General features: G+C 33.2%; 1 protein-coding gene across 5 annotated transcripts; it reads left to right on the top strand.

The window, feature by feature from the left end:
- Positions 1-465: 465 nt before the first annotated feature.
- On the top strand, positions 466-26,322 carry LOC105326726 (beta-1,3-galactosyltransferase 1). Of its 5 annotated transcripts, none has more exons than XR_010715189.1 (3): positions 466-948; positions 13,708-13,843; positions 18,804-20,322. XR_010715189.1 is itself a non-coding variant. In XM_034462930.2 (3 exons), the coding sequence occupies exon 3, from the start codon at positions 23,693-23,695 to the stop codon at positions 24,701-24,703; it is 1,011 nt and encodes a 336-aa protein (XP_034318821.2). In that variant the 5' UTR covers positions 495-948; positions 13,708-13,843; the 3' UTR covers positions 24,704-26,322. The 5 variants fall into 5 exon arrangements, 4 of the variants coding, with proteins under 4 accessions (XP_011425202.3, XP_034318821.2, XP_065945221.1 ...); XM_034462930.2 differs by lacking the exon at positions 18,804-20,322 and adding an exon at positions 23,693-26,322 and having other exon boundaries at positions 495-948; XM_034462931.2 differs by lacking the exons at positions 466-948; positions 18,804-20,322 and adding exons at positions 1,112-1,223; positions 23,693-26,322.
- The last annotated feature ends 283 nt before the right edge of the window (positions 26,323-26,605 follow it).

Raw genomic sequence — 26,605 nt, 5'->3', positions numbered from 1 at the left:
TTCACGGTGTGGTGAGCCACCTTAACTTCAAAAAGTTTGGATGACATTTAAATTTAAATGTCATCCAAGGCCAGTCACTTACATGTAAGACGGAACAAGATCGTAAAAGGACGCTATGTTTTATTAAATCAACTTTACACCTTTTTTTGGATATTGATATTTTAGGTTGTTTTTTTTTATTCAATTAAAAACAAAGCGGTATATACTTTAGCAAAAGCGGACGAGCAGATATTTATAGAACAATATGGTGTTTATACATTTATGCGGTGTGTAATATGGATGAAGTTATTTGATATTAAAAGTTTAAATACTGAGACAATCAAATATGCGAGCAGAAATCTTATTATCCTTTCTCGTAATGTACAACTGCTGGTCGCCTTCAAAAACACATCAAGTTACATCCAAAATATCTGAAATATTATTCTTGTCATTGAAGCAAAACTTAAACGATCGAAATCAAGCATCTTGATAACCTCAGGGGATTAATTTCAACAGGTGCAATACCCGAAGGATTAGCGCTCTGCCCGCGGTGGAGGACGCTGTTTTTCTCTATAAGTAGGAACATTGTTTATTGTTTTGATAAAAACTAAAATGTACTATCTCGTGATCAGAATAAGTGGGTATTACAAAAAGCGTGCGAGCTACGACTGGATCATTATTCCTACTTTGCTCAAATTTCATATGGTCTGATTTACCGGTGAACGCAATCGCAACTTCTCGGCCCTTTCCGTTCCGAGCCTGCCGGAAAGGCCCGAGAGGTTGCGATTGCCGGTGAACCATGAAATAAACACAGTATAGGGTTTATGCTGGTAAAAATAAATTAAAGCACTTTGAAACAAACTTTCAAAGTGAGTGTGTAAATTGTAAAAGTGCTTTATAACAGGAACGTAGATGGTTTAGATGGAGGTGAAGTGAACCTGAACACCTACAATGTTCATGGAAAAAATCGTGAGTATTTTAAAACCTTCTTTGTTGTTTCTTTTACCAATGTTATTTCATCAATATTGCATTTACTAATTTTATTTCAGATTGCTTCAGATTTAATTGACACAGAAAAAAAAATACGATTTTAATAGCATTAGCACTTTGGGTTTTTTATTACCTGCATAGTTTAAGCGAGCCAATTTGATATATTAAAACGCAGAACAGTGTTACAATGTACAGGTGTATTACAGTCCAGGGCAATCACATTAACTCATAACAAGTACCGTGGAATCATTAAGGTTTGTGGGGAACATTATTTTGTGAATTGTCTGTTTTTTTTGTTTTGTTTTGTTTTTGTTGTTGTTGTTGTTGCTGTTGGGTTTTTTCTCTCGTTGGAATGCTATTTCGTGGATGTGTCGCTTTTCAGTTTTAAGTTGTTTTTTTTCAAACTTTTAAATATTTATTCTTTATTATTTAAGTACCCAAATAGAAATGGCTAGTAAATCAAATCAACTACATTGTTTGACAAGTCTATGTTACTTGAGTAGTAATTCAGTAGCACGCCAGACCGGTTTATTTCAGAGTTTATAAGTTTAAAAGTTTATCTCAAATTTAATGAAATTCAATGAAAAATAGGTCACATACAATTTGAAATGTAAAATAATGAAATACATGGGTAAATGATTTTAAAAGTGACAAAGGTCATATAAACGTGGCTTTTTAATTTGATTTTAAATGTAACAATTGTTATAGAAACAAACCTTATTTGTGTTTTGATGTGCATACTGTGTTTTAATGGGTCTAGCAAAGAAACTCTCTCTCTCTCTCTCTCTCTCTCTTTCTCTCTCTCTCTCTCTCTCTCTCTCTCTCTCTCTCTCTCTCTCTCTCTCTCTCTCTCTCTCTCTCTCTCTCTCTCTCTCTCTCTCTCTCTCTCTCTCTCTCTCGTTGCGTTGCATTGGATTTTGAAACAAACATAACCATAGCAACTCCCGCTTTCCTTAATATGCAACCAAATACCATTTCTTTTGATTTGATGGGCATGACGTATGTTTCCAAAATGCATTAATTTTCTATAAAGAGTAAAGAAAAACAAATTCCTTTCACAATAAATATCTTAATATAAATTTAACGAATGTCAGATAGCTCTTTGACAATGTCTAACGATTTGGTGGAGCGAAAGCCTTACCATGCCACTGTTTGTTGGGTTTTTGGTTTTCTTGTAGAATTCTGCCATTTATAGTACAATTAGCTAATGGCCCGCCCACAGCCAGGATTCTATTTTCAGCAAAGCCCTACTAAAAACCAGAATCAACAAACTACATAGCAGTGCTGTTATTGATTGATCGATCTCTTGCTTTTACTGAACTTTGATTCAAAGAGGAATAACAAATAAGAATGGTAACTAGTATGTCCCTTTGATCCTTTCCCAGCTTCTACGAACATACTCACCTGCAAAATAACGTCGGGAAACAGAATTCTGTACGCTTTTGAAAAAAAGAATTCAAAACTAATACAAAATTTTTCTATGATAGATGTAAAAGGTGTGGTACTATGGCATGTGTAAACTCTGGTTCTGAGTAATAATGAACAGTTTTCGGAATACAGTTCAGTAGACAACATGTCCAGCCGTACTCAATCTCGAGATCAGTATAAGACCATTTTAACAATACCTTGGACTTTTAGTAAGACGTAGTTATTTAATTCTTGCGTCAAAACAAGATATAAATGGCGTGGTTTTAAGCGAAACATGTACCGATTGCGTAGTCTTGGCTCAGAAGTCAGACACATCTTGTTGATTTCAGAGAGCAATGGCTGAGTGGCTGATAATGAAATAGACAGACCTACGTCACATTTCTGTTTGACAAAACTATCCAAAGTCCAAGCTCTTGTTAAAATGGTTCTAATGATTTCAATTTTACCGTGCTACGTAACTAGACAAACTTGTATTGATAGAAACAATCTTAGATGCGTATAATTCGTTGTCTTCAAGTACGCTATAAACATTAGAAATCACTGGATGCAGTAGCTGCAGGACTGTAGCTCCCGGTCTGAAAAAATTCGGATGGACGACCTGGGAGCTACAGTGCCTCCCATAGTAAAAAACTGCAATTTACGGCGCACAAAAAATTGCGCTAATTTTGGACTGATTAATCTCATTTACGATCACATTCTGTACAAATATTTGATCCCAAAAAATTCCTCGGACATTTTGCTACAGATATCGTCACTTCACTTGCCTCTTATATTCTTTTAAACACCATCACAGCCCTGCAAATTAAAGTGGTGCAAGTTTGTTTACATTTAAAAATGGCGACTCTCGATCTCGACGTAAATTAACATACTTCATTTTCCGAGGTCGGTTATCATGTTTAAGAGAAAGTCTGAGGCAAGTAAAGTGACGATATCAGTAGTAAATTGGCAGAAGAATTTAATGGTACAAATTATTTTTACAGAATTTGAGTAAAAATCAGGTTAATAAGTCCACAATTAGCGCATTTTTTTGTGCGCCGTAAATTGCAGATTTTTCCTATGGGAGGCACTGTAGCTCCCAGGTCGTCCATCCGAAATTTTTCAGACCGGGAGCTACAGTCCTGCAGCTATGGATGCAGATGACCCATAATAATAAAAATGAGATGGTTGAAGCATTAACACCTAAACAACAGATGCGTTTATTGATTATGGGTTTAAAATGAGAGCTTATCACATATCAATCGTCGAAATAGAACATCATTATAGCCGCAGAGTTCATAAGTATATTTGATTAAAAACGCACCTTGGCGGTCAAAGTTAAAAAAAAAGACACACACAAAGACGAGACTTGGTTATAATATCCCGGCAGAAACACAAAGCTTGTCTGGGCTTCCAGATCATATAACCGACCCCCTCCTGTCGACTGTAATAAAATATGACCTTAAAAGTTTAAACTTGCATCTATTTCTCTTATTTTGAAACTTTGGTCTGTTTACTTACTGTGTTAAGATATATAGAACACATTCCAAATATGAAAGAAGGGACGAACTCATCTAAAATGTAACTGATATCATATGATGGGTTAACCTGCAGGCTCTAAGCAAACACAATGACGAATTTTGAATCAATTGCATGCAGCAGGAATTATTTTGCATATAGACCCCTTAACAAAACTGCGGTACTGCTCTCTTGCAGGGTAAATTGATATACTTTGCCGAATTTTTTGTAGATAATTAAATTACGTGAAACAATTGACATAACATCATATTTCACCAAAATATGTCATTTTGTCCTGAAAAAGAACAGTACCCCAGTTACCGTAAAGGGGTTAATTCATTAAGTCTAACAAAATTCACTTACCAGATTTTATTCTCATCCCCCCCCCCCCCCCCCCAACAAGCTGCATTAATGTAAAAAAATTGTGCCAAAACTTGTCTATCGCAAATGAATGGTTTATTATGGGAAAAAATTAAGGTATTATTACAAAATTAAAGCAATAATCATCCCAACAAACTGTCTATTTAGCTGATGCTAAAATTTTACAAAATTTCACAGTGGATGATTTTTTTTCTCGAATAATGAAGTTTATTCAAAGATGTGCATTAATTAGGGCACCACACATTAAAGCCAGGCTTTTGACGATATAACAGTGAATCAGTTTACATGTATTTACATTCAGCCATTGATTTTAGGGGTGCAACATTACACCACGCTGAGCGGCAATTGTATTTTATTACATCGAAAAGAACCCAACCATGACGGGAGTCACAAATACACAATGGTGACAGCGTCCTGCCACAGACCGAATTTGACACTAGAATAATACCTAGTGTCCTTTTTCATCTATAAAGTGTTTTAAATCTGTTGAAGGCTTATAAGGATATTGTCATCCCCGTATTATTATTATAATCCCCCCCCCCAAATCTTATTAAACGTTAGCTCGATTGGTGTTGAATTGTGAATGTTAAAACTAGGACCACTCCGTGCTGCGGCTAATGTATCTACTCAATCTAGATTTGTAATTTTGAAGAATGACTTTTTTTTGATAGAATTGGAAGCAAGGATTTGTTATTCATGTGAAAAATTTATATTGTCCTTTGTTAGCTGACCCCCCCCCCCCACCCTCCTCAAATATAAGATAAATTGCTTGGTGCGAGAAAATACATATACATGTATATATCCTACGTTTCTTATACCCGTGACGTCAGGATTTAATTGACGATTGACAATGACACTATTTTAACTCTCGGGAAATACTGTAATACCATTTCTTTTTAATTTAAAAAAATCGTTTTGTACTGGAATCTAACAGGTTAAAGCAACTTCCGTTTTTTAGGATTGATTGTTCCCTCCGAAATTGGAGGATAAATTGTTCCACCACCTTTGAAATTAAGAGTAGCGACCTTTATTTCTACAAAAGAGGTTAGCAATGCCAAAAAAATGTTACTAAAAAACAATTTTAAAAATCCCTATTAAGTTAATTACAATCATTATGATAATTATGTTTAATAAACCTCAAAGGACTATGTGCGGTATGGTCAAATATCTGCCCCCGATTCCAACCAATTTTTAAAAAGTATCGTATAAAAATCAAATCTTCACAAATCATCGTATAGAGGATGCCTATAACTTTAATCTTGATTTTGGTCCTCATTACTCATTCGCTGTTTATCTATGACGTCACCTAACTGACCTAATTCCCGCAAATTTGCAAACAAATGAAAATATTCTCATCTTTGCTCTATATTTTGCATTCGGAAGTATAGAGTGCAGGTCTGCTCAAGTGCGATTTTAACACATGTTTTTCTTCAGATAGTTATACACATTATACTAAAAAATGGTACTTGAGCAAGCCTGCGCTCGATGTTTCCCAGTCAAAAAACCATCGGAAAACACCCATATTTTGCTACAAAACATCAATTTATCAAAATAATGCAATCTTCATGACGTAATTTCTACATTATGACGTCACTGTGGTGATAACCTTTTACACCTTTATTGCCAATATGATTTTAACTATCTTTCACCTTATTTTTAAAGCTCTTTCTAAAACTTTCATGTTGGGGGCAAAAAATGCATAAAACCGCACATACCTTTTAAGAACTGCAGGATTTGTTTAAAACAAGAAATTTAATATTTTAAGGCAGCGATCATATAGCATTTTCTTTTGGTATTTATAAATGGTTTTCTTTGGATGATCAAAACTTGACAATGTCTTCTTGTGTTGAACGATTAGGTTTTTTTTCATAATTTTAATAACTATTGGTATTTATTAGGAAAATAAGAGCAACAAAGTTCATAAAATATAAAAACATGGAATATGTAAATGGACTATACAGATCAGGATATACATGTTCGTCTTGAAGGGAGTTAATTCAAATATGCTTGAAAGAAGAAAAACATCTTATTGTTTTAAATTTATTTTGCTAATGTAGTTGCGGCACGTCTTTTAACCCCAAGGAACCCCAAGGGACCCCAAGGAAACCCCAAGGAACCCCAAGGAACCCCAAGGATACCCCAATAACAGAAATGAATAACTATTGATACCCAGGGGGGTCTCATTAGAGTGCAAGGGTCACCCCTTACCCTTGGTACCCCAATTATACCCCAAGGAACCCCAAAGATAACATAATAATACAGATTTATAACTCCTGATACACCATAGGAATCCCAAGGAACCTCAAGGATACCCTAATGATACAAATTTTAAACTCGTGGTACCCCTGGGGACTCACTGGTATTCCAGACACACCTCTAAGAACCACAGGGAACCCATGGGATATCCCAAGGAACTCCAAGAATACCCTAATAATACAGAATCATAACTCTTGATACTCCATAGAACCCCAAGGATACCCTAATAATACAAATTTAAAACTCTTATTAACCCTGAGGACTCATTGGTATTCCAGATACACCTCTAGGAATCCCAGGGAACCCCATGGATATCCCAAGGAACTACCCTAATAATACAGAATCATAACTCTTAATACTCCATAGAACCCCAAGGATACCCTAATACATTGTAATACAAATGTAAAACTTTTGATAACCCTGGGGACTCATTGGTATTCCAGATACACCTCTAGGAATCCCAGGGAAACCCAGGGATATCCCAAGGAACTCCAAGAATACCCTAATAATACAGAATCATAAATCTTGATACTCCATAGAACCCCAAGGATACCGTAATACGCTGCAATACAAATCTAAAACTCTGGATAACCATGGGGACTCATTGGTATTCCAGATACACCTCTAAGAATCCCAGGGAACCCCAGAGATATCCCAAGGAGCTCCAAGAATACCCTAAAAATACAGATTCATAACTCTTGATACACCACAGAACCCCAAGGATACCTCAAGGAACTTAAAGGATAACTTAATAATACAAATTTAAATTCTTGATACCCGTAGGGACTCATTGGTATCTCAGACAAAACCCACGGATACCCCAAGGAACTTTAGGGATATTCTTATACATGTATTGGTTATATAAATTTTATAACTCTTGATATCCTTTGGAACTCCAAGGATACACTATATCTCTTGATACTTTTTGGGTCTCTTTGATATCCTAGACAAATCACAAGGTATCCCAGGAAACCCCATGGGTACCCCAAGAAACCTGAAGGATACCCTAATAGTACTCTAATAGTAATAATACAGATACCCCATTGTTATCCCTGACACACCCTATGGATACCTCAAGGAACTCCAAGGATACCCAGTAATATAGCTTTTGATACCCAAATGAACCCCAAGGATACCCTAATAACACAATTTTATATATCTGGATACACCCTCGGGGCTTTTTGATATCCCAGACACCATTAGGTATCCCACGGAACCCCATGGATACCCCAAGGAACTTAAAGGATACCCTTATAATACAGATTCATAAAACTTGATACCCCATAGAACCCAATGGAACCCCAAGGATATAGCCTAATAATTCAAATTAAAAATACTTGATACCACGGGGGACTCATTGGTATCCCAGACACGCCTCTAAAAACCTCTATAAACCCTAGGGAACCCCACAGAAATCCCAAGGAACTCCAAAAAATATCCTAATCATACAGATTTATAACTCTTGATACACCATACAACCCCAAGGATACCCTAATATGTAATACTTTAAAACACATTTGGTCTAGCCGAAAAATTTTTGTCTATAAATTTGTTTCGGACTTGTGATATTGCATCACATTCTAAAATATAATGAAATTCATCGGCTATACGTTTTTTGTAACAGAGAGGACAAAATCTTTCATTTAATGGGATACCTTCCCATCTTCCCACTTCAACTGGTAGATGGTGATTTGAAGTACGAAAGAACTATATATATGATATGAGTTAAATTTGGCCCCCATTATTCGCAATTTTTTAAAGTGTTTCAGGTACAATAATATGTTATGTTATATTTTAGAAGAGTTGATGTAAAATTTATTTTTCACCTATTTATTTGATTTTTTTGCACTCACTGGCAGAAAATGACGTCAGAAGTGACGCTATTTCTATATTTCAATCAAAATCAGTCCAAAATTTACATTTTTCTCATCTTTGAACATTCTGCGCGCATAATGGGTCAATCCATTGTGTTGTACCCACGAAGGGGAGATAGCCCCACTCCACACTTCCATGATCACTTCTTGTCTTTTCTCAAAAGTACTCCAATAAGGGTAACACCCCCTATGTCAATAGTAAAACAAGTTTGGGTCTTTGTAACTGAACAATATCTTTCCCCACTTCATTTGAAAATTTCACCGAAGAAACATTGTCATATTAAGTGTTCATATGAATGGTTCACCGGAAGAATTGCAGACTTCCTTGTGGTGACATGAAATTTAGTGCCCTATTTTCATGAATTTGATATAATTTGTTACTGATTCAATATTGGCTGATCATCAGTTGGTAAGAGACAATAAATTCTGCCGATTAACGGTACTCGATTATGATTTTCAACCGATTTGACAACATTAATTGTTAAATTCATCCAAAGTGAACAGATATTTTAAGTCAGGAGAAACATTATTTTTATCATACCAGTATGTATTGGGGTATCACAAGTGTTCCTTGGGTTGCCCAGATGTTTTTATGATATTCCATTGAGTAATTGGGTATTAATTAGTAATATGTTTTACAGTACAACCATTGGGGTGGTTATTAAATTTTATCAATTGGGTACCTTGCAATTGGGGTTCCTACAGGTATCCTTGGGGTACCAATAGTTGACCTTTGGACTCCAATGAGTATCCTGGGGTATCAATAGTTATCAATTTTTATAATTGGGGTATCCTTGGGGTATCAGGAGTGACCCGTTGATTTTTAATGAGACCGGCCTTGGTCATCAAATTTACTTTCCAACATTGAGGTATCTATGGGGTTCTCAAGGATATCCTTTGGGTTTTCATTGGTATACTTGGGATTCATTTGGGTTCTTTGGGGTACTTATCACTTTAAATACATATGTATAACAGTAATATATTTACAAATTAATGTATCTGATGATATTTTTTTTTATTTAATTGTTTTAATGAAAAACCAACAAAATGACAATAATCCCACCCTTTGCAGTAAATGGAAATACCGGTAGCCAAGCAATGCTCTTCTGTTGATAAAACTTTGAATATCTTTCTAATAAGAGTCTTAACACATGCAGTTAGTTGTTTCAAATTTTCCTCACTTTCTGCTATGGTTCAATGGAACTCCATATCAGAAAATTGATTCCATAGGACTTTATATATGATTTTCTTTGACAGGCTTGTTAAATTTAATAAACTCCCAAAACATTACCATAATTACCATACTATGTAAAAATATGTAAGAAAGAAAATTATTATTACAAACAATTTTAAAATTGCAGAAACACTACAATCATATCACGACAGTAATTTTAAATCTAATTTAAATTAAATTCCCTATAGGGTCACTTCATCAACTTGCATGACTAATAAATTTAAACAACTTCTAAAAATAGTTCACTTCTTTATTCTAATAATGATATTATTTATTTCCTTTTAAATTAGCCCCAAAGCCACTGCCCATTTTACAGATTATCAATTTTCCATACACACATGCTCCATCTAAACCATGGCTCAGATAATGGCCCCCTTGGGACAAATGAATTCAGCCAGCTCCTAAGAATTTATCATTGACAAACAAAAAATCTGCATTGTCAGTTGATAGAATACTTATAAAAGATAAAGAACAAGTGCACTTAAGCTATAGAGAATGGGCCCTTTTTCAGTGCCGTTTATATGTAGAAAATATCATCAAATTGCTTTTTTCTCATAATAGTTAAGCACTCATGGATACTTCTGATTTATATGCACGCTTAAATTTACCAAAATTAGAATACAATTAAAAAAATTGAGGATTTTTAAATGCCTATAAATAATCTAAATCCGGAAAAATCGAACCGAACCTACTTGAATTGTGTCTATTTAGATCAGAGGGAGGGGACATTTAAATCAACATTGCTCTGTTGGTGGATCGATTGGCGCGTTTGCTGAATTATACTTTATGCATTATTTTACGTCTGAAAAAAAAATCGAATGAAGCTTTGAAGTTGCATATTACCATAGTGACAAACAAATATTCCTGACCATACAAAGATGAAGGAAAGCGATCTAAAACGTGTCAATGTTTTACAGTGAGCACATTTGACAAACGTTTACCTGGATAGAAACCACGTGATTGTTTGAAATAATTTATTCCATGCGCGAGTTCAAACATGGGTCACACAGGTAATAGATTTCGCTTGCTATAGGAAAAACCTTGAAATTTTCATACGTTTTTCATTTTTTAGGTACCAGCCTAACCGAGTACAATGTTCTTACTTTCACAGGAGTTTACTAAATGTATAATGCGTACCGGTATATTGTCTTTTCCACAAGTTTGTACTCGGTTAGGCTGACAGTAAACAAAGGCTTTAAAATGAATGCCTGTCCTCGAATTACTATACAAAATCACGAATGTCTGCTGACCCCTACTATGTTTTAAAGCTTCGTGCTTTTCATAAACAATAATTTCAGCGCTAAAACTTGTTAATTCTTATGGAATAGATATCAATAGATAATGTTAAGGAAAAAAATATGCTTAATTTGGTTCTTCATTTTTTCACTTTTCACCGGGGCCCATAAGTGCACTCGTCCTTTAGTTAACGCATAAAGACAAAAAACCTCCATTTGAATGTATTTATATAAATATATTTTAGGGTGTTTTAATGCTATAAATTAATTAATAAAATCTGTAAGGATTACCTCCCTTACTTTTCAACATCAGTGAACAAAAAATAGAATGAGGAAAATGAAAACTGTCATAAAATCATTAAATCTTGTCTGATCCTAAAAAAAATTACAGGTGCACATCTTCAGATGGTGATCAACATATGTACAAATTTTCAGACTGTTCCATGCAGTAGTAAAAAATTCTATAGGGGGGACAAAGTTGCATCTACAGAGAGACGGACAGACGGACGGATAGGGTGAAACCAATATACCCCACTAAACTTCATTTGTGGGGGTATAGGGGTATAATGAGACTCCTGGGGTTTCACTAGTTACTAATTTCTATTATTGGGGTTACTTGGGGTTCTAATGAGTATACTTGGGGTTCCTTGGGGTATCCTTGGGGTACTACGAGGTGACCCTTGGATTCAAATGAGACCCCTTGGGTATAAATAGTTATTAATTACTATCACTGGGGTACCTTGGGGTGAGCCTTTGATTTGAATGAGACCCCTGGGGTATCACTGGTTAATAACTTTATCATTTGGGTTCCATGGGGTTCTTACGGGTTTCCTTGGGGTTCCTTGGGGTACCCTTGGGGTACTAAGCGGTGACCCTTGAAGTCCAATAAGACCCCTTGGGTATTAAAATTTATTAATTTTTGTCATTGGGGTTCCTTGGGGTATCCTTGAGGTTCCTTGGGGTTCCTTGGGGTTTCCTTGGGGTTCCTTGGGGTTCCTTGGGGTTAAAAGACGCACCCATGTAGTTGTGCATAGGCCTTGCCATTTGTTAAACTGAGCACCTATAGTACAAACCTTAATAAAAGCAAAATTGAAGCGAAAAATGAGGTTTAAATATAAACATAATTATTATCAATAGTTTCTTTATTAACTTTAATTTCCGTATGGTTTTGCGCTTGCATTTTTTGTGTGTGTGTGTGAAGCATTAACAGACCGTGTACACTTGTCGGGGGGAACCCTGGGTTAGAAATGCAATCCCAGCAAGACAGAGTTATCATGAGGGTCACTAGTTTATTATTATCAGTGACAATTGATTAAGAGAAGTGAAGATATGCATGAAGCCTTCAGAAAACACTTGTGTTATCCTGCAAACAGTAAAAATAATTTTTACCCACAATGCCTTGTGGCTTTCGTTATCTTATAAAAAAAGTTGACTGCCATCTTCAAATTTAATTATCCTCCTAATACAACGAAGGTTACCCCCGTTTCCGCCCAAACGAATAATAGCTCAGCAAGTATGTGTGGTTAGGTTTTTAATCAAATTTTCATGGTATCTAAAATTCTAAGTATGTCGTGGGCCTCTTTGTCTATTCCTTATAAGGTGGACCCCAAATTCTCCAAAAATGATTCTCAAATAGATCATAAGATGGTAGAATGTTTCGATCCAACAATACCTCTGTCATCTAAATAAGTATGCACTTCGTCTTAACCGGTTCTGTTTTTAATAGTCCTTACAACAAATACTACAAAGGTCGTAGATAATTTGAATGACATGGAAATCTCAAACATGGTAAACATTAACATGCATCAAAATCATTGGTCCTTTTTAAATCATGACTGAGCTTAAAAGATGCCTAAGTGAGCATAAAGCATTTGTCGTATTCAACCTTTGTAATGACGTACGTTTGGCTGTTGCTTACTGCTATGGTTTCACCAATATTCGTTGAATACCAATTTTCGTGGATTTCGTTGTTTAGTTGATCCACGAAACTAAATGTTCATCGAAGTGCAATTTCTAGTAAAATTTTGTATTGCTAGGGTCATTGGCCACGAATTTATCTATCCTTGAAACTGGGATTTTCACTTCATCAACGAAAATTGATACCCTTGAATATTAATGCAACCAAGGTATCAGAGTTTTGATTTTGAAACGGTCGAAACTATCCTCTTGGGCGTAATACAGGCTAAAAATTAGCTGTGCCTCGTGTTTGTTGTTTGTGGCATTCCTATTATGTATGTTGTATACGGATACACATTCTGTTGTTGTTGAATTGGTAGCAGTTACTTTGCGGATGGGTTAACTTGACAGGAGTCGAGATCATTATAACACAATAGCCATATATTACTTCATATCATAGAAAAGGTTATCAATCTTCAGTACTCATTGTATTAAACCATCCAGTATATCTTTTTAGTTCAAATACATCGTCACCTATAGTAATATGTTATTCTCATATTCCTTATCTCCATTCTGATAAATACTCAAGGTGTTTACCGAAATCTTGATGCCATTTAAAACCAGGAATCAGCACAACCTTATGCCAAAAAACACAATACTTAAAACATTTGGTAATAAAAATCACTTCACCAAACTAGGTATTATTTTTTTCTCCTAATTCTGCATACATCTGCTTCAAGAATGCTAAAATTGGTTCAAGAGACAATAAAGTTATACATGCATCTTTAAGTAAATTTAATTTTCTCGAGCGTGTGTATGTGGTAATATTTCAATGTACAAGTTATGCATTTAAAGGTGTCTTCAAACATCGTGTATTAAAAAATATGACTGGCATACTGTATACAAGGTAAATATTCGCCAGTTTTCTCTCTCCTTTCAGTCTCACTGTCAGCGGGCGAATTCAATACTGGGCAATGTTAATGCGCAAATAATATATTGTTTATCACAACTGCATCTTGGGAGATTCAAGACGGGGCGAACCATCTACAAGTGTTAAAGGGCAAAGATACCACCAGGTGAATATACCTCTTTATACAGTGATTAACATCACGTGAATATTATCATAAAATGTGCATAAAACGTGATTATTGCATTTTTTGGACGACAGATCATGTTCATCAGAGAATTAGATGAATAGAGATCTATTCGTAGCCATCACAAATAAATGAAGAAAAAAACTCTTTATCAATATCAATATCAGGTGTATGTTTCTTTAGTTGTCTATATTTTATCAATTTAAGGGCTTGTTGATATAAGAAAACAAACACCTGTAATTGATAACGATGGATTTGAGCTATTAAATTGATATTTATTATTAATGTATTCATCTGAAATATCGGGTATGAAATGTTCAACCATTAGAATACAATCGTTACCATAACAAGTGAGTTGAAATTCGTTTAACACCCTTATCATGACTCAAGAAATGAAGACTATACAACCACAGAAGCACTTTAAATGCATGCACTAAACTTTTCGGTACTAAAAATAAGTAAGAAAAAACCATCGGCAATTTTTCTTGAAATTCTTAAGGTAGCTCACTACACACAGACTTATACATTTTAAGACACTTCGTCACAAGATGGCGATTTAAATGTTTTGTTAAACTATTTATATCGTTCGATTTGGTTGTATATCGTCTTAGCTCAGTGGCTAAAGTATTGAGCTTCTGGACCGCAGATCTTGAGTTCGAATCCGCCTGGAGCTTTTGTTCATGTTTACTAAACTTAAATTTTCAAAAATGTAATTTTTCATCCGAAATTGAACATTTTTTGCCTGTTTTACTTAAGAACTCCTTATTCATTATGATATCTATCATAATCAAGTAATTTTCTGCTGATTTGAGAAAATATTTCAAGGTGTAGTGAGCTACCTTAAGCTACGGTAAAAGTGATCTTTAAAGTCTACTGATATATACATATATATATATATATATATATATATATATATATATATATATATATATATATATATATATATATATATATATATATATATATATATATATATATATATTATATAAATAGTGCCTGTTTGGGAGGGTAACAGTTGAAATTGACACCCCGAGAAAACCATTGTCAACCGACGCGAAGCGGAGGTTGACAATGGTTTTCGAGGGGTGTCAATTTCAACTGTTATCCTCCCAAACAGGCACTATTTATTTTGTTATACTGAATGTCTTTTTTAAAAATTTTAAGAAAATTTTACTGCTTTTATATAGGAATAACGTGAATTCTACAGCGAACCGTACGCGCATAATTTTCGCGCATGTAACATTTTTTAATGTTACCCGTTGCCAAGTGCGTTGCTAACGCTGAGGGTAATAGTAAATATTATTAACTCCGTCTTAACCAATCAGATTTCAGTATTTAACATGAAAGTATAACAAATATATATATATATATATATATTAGCTAATTCTAATAAATTATGTGAACGTGGGAATTATATCATTGTTCGTTGATTTTCTGGGTCAATATAAAGTTTTCGTCAAATTGTGTAACTTTTATACTGAAGTTAAATCCCTATTGAATCCAGTAGTCGATTTATCATCAGAATTTAAGTATTTTAAATACACCGCTCCCCAGTTATATTTCAAAGAATTATTATCATCTTTAAAGAGAGCTTTGATTTTGGGGTTTCTTTTTTTGTTTTGTTTTTCCTTCTTAATTTCAAAATTGGCAAAATGAATTGTACTATTACTTATTCATTTATTTATATTTATGTTCCTCAGTTGATTATCAAACTTTTTCAAACTTTTCAAACTGTGTTTTTTTTTTTTTTATGGTTTTATTGTTTGTTTGTTTCTTTTTGTCAATAAGGTAAATAACAAGAAAAAAATATAAACGCAAGCGTCAAATCGGCCGCAAAAAAATAATTAGTTGTTTACATAAAAACGCATCACAAAAAAGAAAATAATGAGTTGGTTGTACTATTAATCTTTATTGTTAATTTTAATATATTTTTTAGCAACAGGTTTTGAAGTGTTACATTTTACTATTATTAATGAGAATAGAGTTCGTTACTTTAAGCATTTCTAACGGTAATTGTATGACCATTGCCATAGTATGAAGTAATAGAGAACACATTGATTTGTACATTATCCTAAGACAAAGTTCAACTCATCATTATTTTCTTAGAGATTATGTATTTCAAACAATTTTTTTTTGTTGCATTGTATTGAATCATGTAAGATCATATGCTCATCCGGTAAAAACTGCACAATTTTAAAGGTAAAAAATAAGCCGGATCATTTTTTTTTTCCGAAATGAAATAATTAATCTTATCTACACTTCAGTTTATGAAGAAAGTAATGCTTATTCAATTTCATGAGGTTCTCAAAAGTATTCAAAATTAATCAGGTCAGTTTAAATTTTTTAGGTCTTTCATATTTTTGCGAAAATCATTGATATGGAGGTCATTTTCTGATATTTTTCTACCACCTTTCACATGGAAATATAATGAATACACACACAGCCATTTCATTTGACGCAGAAAAAAGAAATTCAAATATATCATTTATATAGAATGTCATGTCATTCAAGTCTTCAGTAGTTCAGGTCTTTAGAATGTTCCGTTTACATGTACCGATCCCGATACAATGAAAAAATCCGAAATTTTCCGAAAAGATTATCGTCTCAGTAAAATTGCACCTAACACGACAGTCTATGACCCACTTTACATTTACGAGTAAAACAAAAAATGTGTAATATTTCTTAAAGGCATAAAACATATTTCTACATGCAAATTTACTTTTAATTCATAGAAATTAGCATAATATCAATTCTATATAAAAAAGAACTATCCCGCAGAAACGTAGTTCCCTATCTAAATGTGTATCAAATAACGGACCGCCTTCTGGCGGCCCGTAAAAAACCAAACATGATTAAAATTGCTTTATTAACATAAACATATCAGGTTTTCAGTGCAGAAGAAGGTAAAGTCAGCCTTATGTGCAGTCAACCACAACAATCAATCACTCCAAATAGCTGTCAGCTATACTCAAAAAAAGGGCTTTGTATCATTTGTTGATCTTTGGATAGGTTAAGCGTGAAGGTTCAAAATGTTAGTGAGAGAACATGTTTGTACGTCTTTTAATGATTATTGTTTTATGAATGAAGTCATCAGTAATATCTACTTAATAGACAAAGGTTCATGTTACCAGCAAATTTAGGTCTCAGCCAGAAAAAAAACCATGTTTTCTCGCGAGAATTTACTCTAACAAATAACATCATCCTAGCATCATGTACACTCAATCAGAAAAAGATTCGGTGAATAAATGTGTCTACGAATATACAGAAACAAATCGCCCGATTAACCACAATTCCAAAACTTATGCTGTGCAAAACAAAGTCCAAAGATCCAAAGTCAGCCATTATCAATATAAATGATCTATTAATTGTTTTGTATATGTGCAGTTTTCTTTTTAATATAGATGGATAGAGTATACAGTGTTTCGCATTTAGATGTGAAACCTTGCTGCATTAAAACAATGGGATCATTTTCAAATGATCCTTTATGTTAACAAATACAAAGAGTTTAAAAGCTGAATTTCTAGATAGATAGATAGATATTTAGATAGATAGATAGATAGATAGATAGATAGATAGATAGATAGATAGATAGATACATGTAGATAGATAGATAGATAGATAGATAGATAGATAGATAGATAGATAGATACATGTAGATAGATAGATAGATAGATAGATAGATAGATAGATAGATAGATAGATACATGTAGATAGATAGATAGATAGATAGATACATGTAGATAGATAGATAGATAGATAGATAGATAGATAGATAGATAGATAGATAGATAGATAGATAGATGTAGATAGATAGATAGATAGATAGATAGATAGATAGATAGATAGATAGATAGATAGATACATGTAGATAGATAGATAGATAGATAGATAGATAGATAGATAGATAGATAGATAGATAGATAGATAGATAGATAGATAGATAGATAGATAGATAGATAGATAGATAGATAGATAGATAGATACATGTAGATAGATAGATAGATAGATAGATAGATAGATAGATAGATAGATAGATAGATAGATAGATAGATACATGTAGATAAATAGATAGATAGATAGATAGATAGATAGATAGATAGATAGATAGATAGATAGATAGATAGATAGATAGATAGATAGATAGATAGATAGATAGATAGATAGAAAGATAGATAGATATATACATGTAGATAGATAGATAGATAGATAGATAGATAGATAGATAGATAGATAGATAGATAGATAGATAATGCAACTGAAACTTGGATTTAACAAAAAAAGTCATTTTCGTACTGATGTAATAGTGATTTGTTTGTTTCTTTCTTAATAAAAATAAGGTAAAATCTTAAGCAATTATGGTCGTCGCAAATAGATGTATTTGGGTTATGAATTACGTAAACATTCGTCTTTAAAAATTGTATCCCTTCCAAAATTTTAAAATTACCCATGATTCATTTGGTTTGTGGCTTTTTGGTTTTTTTGTGTGTTCCCATAATTAATTTTTCATTATCCTCAAATATTTCAAACATTGAAAGGAGACTAATTCTGCTGGCGTAAACATGCTAAACTCTATAACTTTCTAAATTGGTCTGTATGGAAAAGTAATTGATACTCTAATAGCCACGCACTTTTAAGTGTTACCTGAAGCTCGTGATGTTTTTCCAGAAGTGATCAAGGCATTTGTTGACAAAATAATGAGTCGTAAATAAATGCCAAAGAATACTTCGTCTGTCATTAGTTAATCGTCTATGCATCTTTTTTTTTTTTAAAAAACCCATCGACGTCTCGAATAAGTTCTGCATAAAGCAGACAAATATGACATTTTCATTAGAAGTTAATAAGGAAATTAGTTTGTCTAGATATGTTTTTGAATTTAACTTAAATAAGATTTTAGATAATAATACTGCCATCCCGTGACAAGGCTGTATATCTTTTTAACCAGTCACTCAAAAACACAAAAAGAATATTCCAGAATTGTTTGCAAGATCGCCACCTATCAGAACTTGTAATCATTTGCGAAAACACTACAGCGAAAAAATGGGAAAGAAGTTTTGTATATGAGGGTTGTTAGAAAAGTTTGCTGATAAGGTGATTTGAAGATAAATTACTGGGTATTTTTTAGGATAACGTATTTATTATCAAATGACTTTTAAGTGAAAATAAACTGTAATTAAAACTTTTCAAAAAATAACATTCATGTTTTTTAACGTCATATGAAATATCGTTTATTTTTATTGGTTTATATGGTACATTTGATTTTTTAAAAAGTAGAAATGAGTACAACATATAAAAATATCAAAAGCTGACATGCACCGTGAAGCATATCTTATCATAAAAATAAGCTCTATATTTTTCATAGTGCTTCAAACTAACAAATCTTTACATATTCATTAAAAAGTACGTGAAGTTTAAAATGAAAAGTTTCGCTTTTATCATGGGAATAGTCATGATCGAACTTGTAAGCGAACTTTTCTAACACCCCCCTATCTATGTGAATGTCATACAGAACTATAGATATTGAGTTGTGCATTTGTATTGATTGAATATAGTTTGTTTATATGGTTAAATTTCTGAATGAGAAAAGATTTGTGCGAAATCTGTACTCCATTATAAAGTGATAAATATCCTACAGAAAGGCCAACGGAATCGATTAAGTCTCTTTTATCCATTATGTTTCTTAGTAAATGCCTTAATTTATTCCTTTAGAGATATATGTTGTAGCGATATCAACGTGTATTCTAGTATTTGACTATCGCTCGGTCAAGAAGGTCGTTTTCTAAAAATGTCTAAGAATAAAAAATTAGGAATTTTCTTTTTTAACGCAAGTTTTTTTTGGTAACAATTAAAATTAACAGCATTCTTTTTTGGCATTATTATCCATTGATCACAGTTTTGGAACCCTGGTGCAATTTTGAAGGGCTAAGTACTTTTGTATAATCAAATCATTGTTATGAATAAAAACACATGTTCATACATAAAATTGAGAAGTCAATTTATATATTTCTTGCAATCTTAAATTTAAATTCGAATGATTATTGTATTTAATATCAAAATAACAAAACTAACCAAATCATTCAACATTTAAAGCGTTTGTATTTGTAACATTTAAAATGTAACTGTTTATTAGGCATGGGACAAAGACATAATATGGAGCATGTCTCATTTGAATACCCTAAGATGAAACATGTTTGCAGGTCATTTCTGTGCAAGCTCACCAGAAAAAAGAATATTTGCTGACCGACATTTACTTGCACATAAAATACTTTTCGATTTAGTAATAAATCAAATACACTAAGCATGATTTAAAGTTTCAATTTTTTAGGGAAAAATTACGGTGCATGTAAAAGTGGCATTATTTATTTGAAAAGGACACACGGTTTCAATAAATAAACGAGCAATTGACTATTGCATGACTTCATTTATTCATTCTTTATTCACTTTAAGCTTTACAACCCTTCAGTATTCATTTTTTATACAATTCATACATTTATTTAAGGAATGAATTCAATATTTATTTGTTTTATACGATATAAAATGGTTTAGGGCAGTTTACGCTTTATAAACCGCGAAGCGGTTTATAGAAAAGCGTAAACTGTTTCAAACCATTTTATATCGTATAAAACTAATAAATATTGAATTCATTGCTTATAATTTAATTTTTTACTCTTCATTGTAGATATAAACGGTCATTTGACCTTTAAGATGACGTAAAACTGTACAAAATTCAAACGTAACGTCAGGCGTATTGATACGTTTTTGACGTTAGTCTTACTATGACGTAGGCAACATTCTTTATACAATATAAAATAATTTTTTAGCCAATCAGAAAGCGCGTTACAACCAGAATTAAATTATATAGATAAACAAGTGGAACAGGAGAATAAACAATATACTAAAGGTACAAAAATAAAATACCAATGAAGGTACTTTAATGGTACAAACCACCTTATCTATTTTCCATTCATTATTATTGAATCCTCTTTCATGGTGATAACATATAAAACTATTCATTATTAACTTTGGTGTAATATGAATGCATATCCATGTGTGTGGTTTTTATTTTTTTACTGAAAGCAATAAATCAAGTTTAACATTGGTTTACAAAACGTGCTATATGCCTTGCATACGATGTTTTGAAAATACAAGCTAATAATGTATACATTAATGCATTAAGTATGTTTAGTAATCCCACCCAACCCCCATTTTTGTAAAAAAAAATAAAATAAAAACATAAACAAAAAAGAAAGACGAACGAAGGTAAAATAGTAAACTTGTTTCTTCCCTCACTTACATGTATATAATCAAAGTACTGAAGAACTGACGGGAGTTGATTTGTCGTTGTTTATTTATTTTAAAATCAATGATATGTTATTTTGCATGACAAGTACATGTGTACGTTGTTTCTAATTTGAATTAAGCATGTTTTTATAATATAAATTTTAAAACTTTTTCGACTAGAATGTCGAGAAACCTCCATATGAATCATGTTAAATAATATTTAAAGATAAAATTAATTCAATCAAACTATGTATCAGTGGTAGAAATATTTCTCGAAAATTGTATGGATCCAAGCAATATTGAACTCTAGTCTCGTTCAACCAAACGCTCGGCTGACACCGTAAATCTCCGACAAGGGTTTACGGAGACAGCCGAGTTGAACGAGACTATATTGAACTCTGGCGTAGGAATACATACGACTACAAAAAATATTTAGATTGTTCGTACCATTTAAAATCTGACTATTTTAAAGGTATTTGTAAATAAATTTCCTTGAAAAACAATGCTTTAGCATACATTACATCGAATTCATCAATTATTTTCAAGAACTATAAGTCTCGTCAGGAGCAATGATTTGTGCTGAGGTCCAAACACTGTTTCACTTTCGGTTTGTCCGAGTGACTGCATAGGAGAGTTGATTAAAATCAACTCCCAAAAATCAAACGTCATTTACGAAACTGCCTTTAAACTGTCTAAAAAGAAGGGCATAACCTATCTTAAGCAGAATTTATTTAAAAACTTGTACGTGAAAAAAATAATCACTCGCTGTGACCTTCAACTCAACATTCAGGTATATTGACGACGTATTATCAATTAACAACTGTTATTTCTATACTTGCGTCGACTCGATATATCCCAGTGAACTTGAAATAAAAGATACCACAGAGTGAGTTTCATCAACTTCAATTTTTCTATAGTCAACTTCCCTTACTTATGTAGCAATAAACCTTCATCACCTGCATATAGTGTTTTTGTCTCTTAGTATATTCGATACAAAAGGGCATGCTCTTCGTATGTACAGTTTCTATGGCGAGACAAGCTACTGATAAACAAGTTGATAAAACAGGACCTTCAACAGTCTCGTTTGAAGTCATTTTTTCGTTAGCTCTATGTTCGATACAACGATCTTGTCGGCAAAAACAATCTTCTACTGGTCGCAACTGACGTTTTTCATACTAATTGTTAGACCGTAATTAATCACCTAATTGTCTACGAACTTTTCCGGGGTTTTTTTCCCGATTACGACAAAGAGCACACGGTGAATGACTGTGCCGGTTAGCAGAGGATTTTCACTCCTCCTAGGCACCTGGTTTTTTTTCTGTCTTCTTAGAGGCCCGTGTTGCTGTGCTTTGAATTTGTATTTCGTATTCTGGAGTTTTGAGAGATGGTTGATAGTTTGTTATTGTCATTTTTTCATCCTTATAGAGCAATATGCAAATAAATGCACTTTCAATTACAAATAAAAAAAACCCCCAAATTACGTTATTAAACCAAAAATAAGGAAGTGGAGTGAGGAAAATCACTTCCCAATCTTGGATCTTCCTGTTCACATTTTTTGATTTGAAAATGTTTTATTAAATGATAAGAAATGAAGATAATAATTTTTCTAATGATCGACGTATCAACGAAAAAATTGACCGGAAAACTTTTTCATCAATGCGTTACGCGCATTGATGAAGTATACTTAAATACTTAGATACTTAAATCAAAGTACTAAAAGCTGGTCTCTTTAATATACTCTAAAGAAAAGAATGGCAATCAATACTTCTCTCTCTCTCTCTCTCATCCATAATTTCTTTAATGTGCAGCCGAATGCTTTATTAATGCTATCTAAAGTAGTTTATGGAATTGCATGCACATTGTAATTTAGCCAAAAATCAGTTTATTTGCAGATTTAATTTATAGGTTAACAAATATCAACAACTCTTGTTTTTTATTTTCATGAATATTTTCTTTACAAAAATATTATGAAGTTTATATGGCGTTATATGATATGCTATATAGGTAATTGAATTGAGCATTATTTGATACAAAATTGTAAGCTTAAAGATATCTTAATCGAAACTAAATTGATGTATCCGGTTTCTATAAAAAAAATTCATATAGAATAAATTGGAAGCCCATATCGGTGTCATTTTTGTATATTCATTTCTCAAAAACGAGGTCTCATCGATCTATCATATAATGATAGGGCCACCGTAATAATCGCGTAGCTCAAACTTAAACCCAACTCTACGCCTTTTTGAGAAATAGTTCCCTGGTGTTCTTAAAAAGACAAGCCCATGACAGAACTAAATGTAATGACGACCACGTCTATCTACCGTTGTTTTGCCGGATACTTGATATATGAACGCTTTCACTGTTTACTTTTTTTAAAGTGTAAATAGAGACTCTCCACAAGGATTTTTTATAGCTTAATGGGTAAATCGATGGGTATATAATAGAAAGCAAACCCAAAATGTTCTGGTTTAATTTACACAATTTTAGATCAATTCTTGGTATAACTACTGTTCGTACTTTTTCTAACTATCTAATAACCATTTGCTTTTTTAGATGCACTTTCCGAGGATAAGGACCCGCACGTGGAAAAACGTTGTGAAAAACGTTTTGAAATGGATGATCATTTTGTTCTTGGCTACATACTTTATTTGTACACCCTTTCGAGCATCTAGAAAGAGAGCCGAAGAAGCATACTTAAAATCAGGGTTTTTGCGTCCATCAGTCTCAACTCAGCCTACTACTTGCAGCACCGGTGAAGTGTTTCTGCTCATAATGGTTCCAAGCGCCGTTTCAAACTTTGAGCAAAGAAATGCAATACGCAGCACATGGGGAAACCTTTCATACACAAACTGTACCGTGGTGTTAAAATTCGTGCTTGGTAAAAGTAAGCAGAGCCTTCACCAGAACCTTGCAGGAGTCGAGAACACCATCTACAATGATATTTTGTTTACTGATATTTCAGAAACCTATGAAAATCTTTCCAAAAAATCGATCGCTTTGCTTCGTTGGGCATCGACAAACTGTAAAGGAGTGAGGTATCTTTTGAAAATTGATGACGACATGTTTCTAAACCTTCCCAGACTTTTAGACGAATTGAAAACTCAACCAAAGTCTAACTCAATATCCGGCTGCAAAGTCAGCGGAGCCTCTCCGTTCCGATTGCCATTGTCAAAATGGAGAATATCAAGATCAGAATATGAAAAGGATTACTACCCCGATTATATAGCAGGCACAGCCTACCTGATCAGCGGTGATAACCTTCCCAAACTATACAGTGCAACAGGGAGTGTTCCGTACTTTATATTTGAAGACGTTTATATAACTGGTTTGTGTAGAGAACATATAGGAGCTCTTGCGTTAGAGAACAAAGGTTTCAGCTGTGGTTATCGAGACAGAAGTCCATGTGGTCAAAACTTTAGGTATCGAATTACAGGACATCACTATACACCCGCCGAAATTAAAAGATTGTGGCGGGAACTCCAAGATAGGTGGTCAGTTTGTCAGAGAGGTGACAACTACTTATTTTTCAAATTATTTGATTTGTTTCAGTACTTGTTCCTCTGAAGTTTGAATTTGTCGAATTTTGTATGAAAAAGTGATTAACATAGTTGATCGTTCAGATGTTCTTTCAATTGAAGTAATGATGTGCAATGCGAACTCCTTGGAATGATTAAGCACAATTATAACTTTGGGTGACTGAATGTACGTCATAAACACGCAATATGGTAGTGTCCTGTGCATGGAGATAAATCAAAACACGGAGGATGAACGATGTGAATGTCGATAAATGTTAACCATGTTGAAGAATCCCCGTCCATGCATTATGCACACACATTGTGTAGTTACGTTCATTTTAATGTAGGTGATTTATGTGAAAGCCAAAAGAGTGTAATTTGATCAAGTCGATGGATCTTTGAGGGTACAATCAAAATGTATTCGTGATCGACATATGTTATCACTATTAGTTCTTTCAATATACTCCTTAGAATTTGCTGCCATTCCAGTCTATACTTTTTGCACTCAGAAAAATGTTTAACGTTTGGGTTTTTTTTTAATATTTTGATATTTTTGTTGATATATCACTATCAGAGTTCATATCATTAGTTGTCGCAAATGTGATTTTCTGCTTGATCATGATATTCCCTTTTTAGCTTATTCCGTCTGACTTACGAAAGAAGCATATTCTAACAGAATGTTGTTTTCATAATAAATACCAATAATAAGTCAACAGCATTTAAATCAGACATTAAAATATCAATAAATACAAAACGGATGCAATCTATACTTCGTTTTAACAACATTTGAACGAAAAAAATAGTGGAAAATGAATCATCTTTAATCATCTGTGTAAACTGGATCCACCATTACTGTAAGCAAAACTTTATTCAATTGATGTTTGAAAAGTTTTTGCGAGAGCATCGTCACGCATGTCATGTTTTAAAGAATTTTTTTTGGCGCGGAATCAGGTCGCTGCAAATACATGTTTGTTTACAACAATTGTTGTTGTGTACTCTCTTTAACAGGATAAAGTTGTGCCGGTTAATAAAATGTGACCGAATGAGTTATATTGATAACTATCAGCGATATTATTAACTATATTGTGTTCTTCTTAACAACAATCAGTGATCTTGATAACTTGTCGACTACTATCTGTGATTTGTCAGCTACAATCAGTTGACTATGCATTGAAAACTAGTTAACTATAATCAGTGAGCTTAACTTGTTAACTAAAATCAGTAATGTTGTCAACTACAATCAAATGATCTTGTAAATAACAATCAGTTGATCTTAATAACTACAGTCCGTTGATTTTGCTAACAACAATAAGTAAATTTAGAGAGAAAGAGAGCGAGAGCGAGAGAAAGAGAAAGCGAGATTTATACATTGTGAGAAAAGTATCCATGGTTTTTAGCTTTGGTACAGATTTTTAAAATGCTTGATTTCCCCATATGTGGTATGAATAAACCCCATTCCACTCAGAGGAACGTTTAACGTCTGTTTAAAACTATAAATGCTTTAATATAAATTTTTAGTTTTGGATCAATGGGGCTGTGTTTGTGGAATTCTTGAGTTGTTGTTGTTATTTTATATAATGCATGTAGTGGCGATTTCTCAATTACATTTGAGAGAGAGAGAGAGAGAGAGAGAGAGAGAGAGAGAGAGAGAGAGAGAGAGAGAGAGAAGGAGTATGAAGGATCTGATAACCCAATTGTTTAGATTTAGGCAGATACTGAGTTCAACATGCAAATCAACTTTGTAACCATTTTTTAGACTATTCTTTATACTTCGATAACTTGTTTGAAATTGTCATTTACCGCTGAGCGGACGACAGTCTATGTTTCTAGATCAAACTATTCCAACATAAGTTTTGAATGTAGAATAAATCAACAATTGTGTTAAAGTCCTTGGTAGTTAGATATTGATATTGCTGATTATATTATCCTAAAAAGTTTTGGATTTTAACTT

This window comes from Magallana gigas, chromosome 1 (genome assembly GCF_963853765.1).
Source record: "Magallana gigas chromosome 1, xbMagGiga1.1, whole genome shotgun sequence".
NCBI lineage: Eukaryota > Metazoa > Mollusca > Bivalvia > Ostreida > Ostreidae > Magallana > Magallana gigas.
This window is presented reverse-complemented; position numbering and strand designations above follow the sequence as displayed.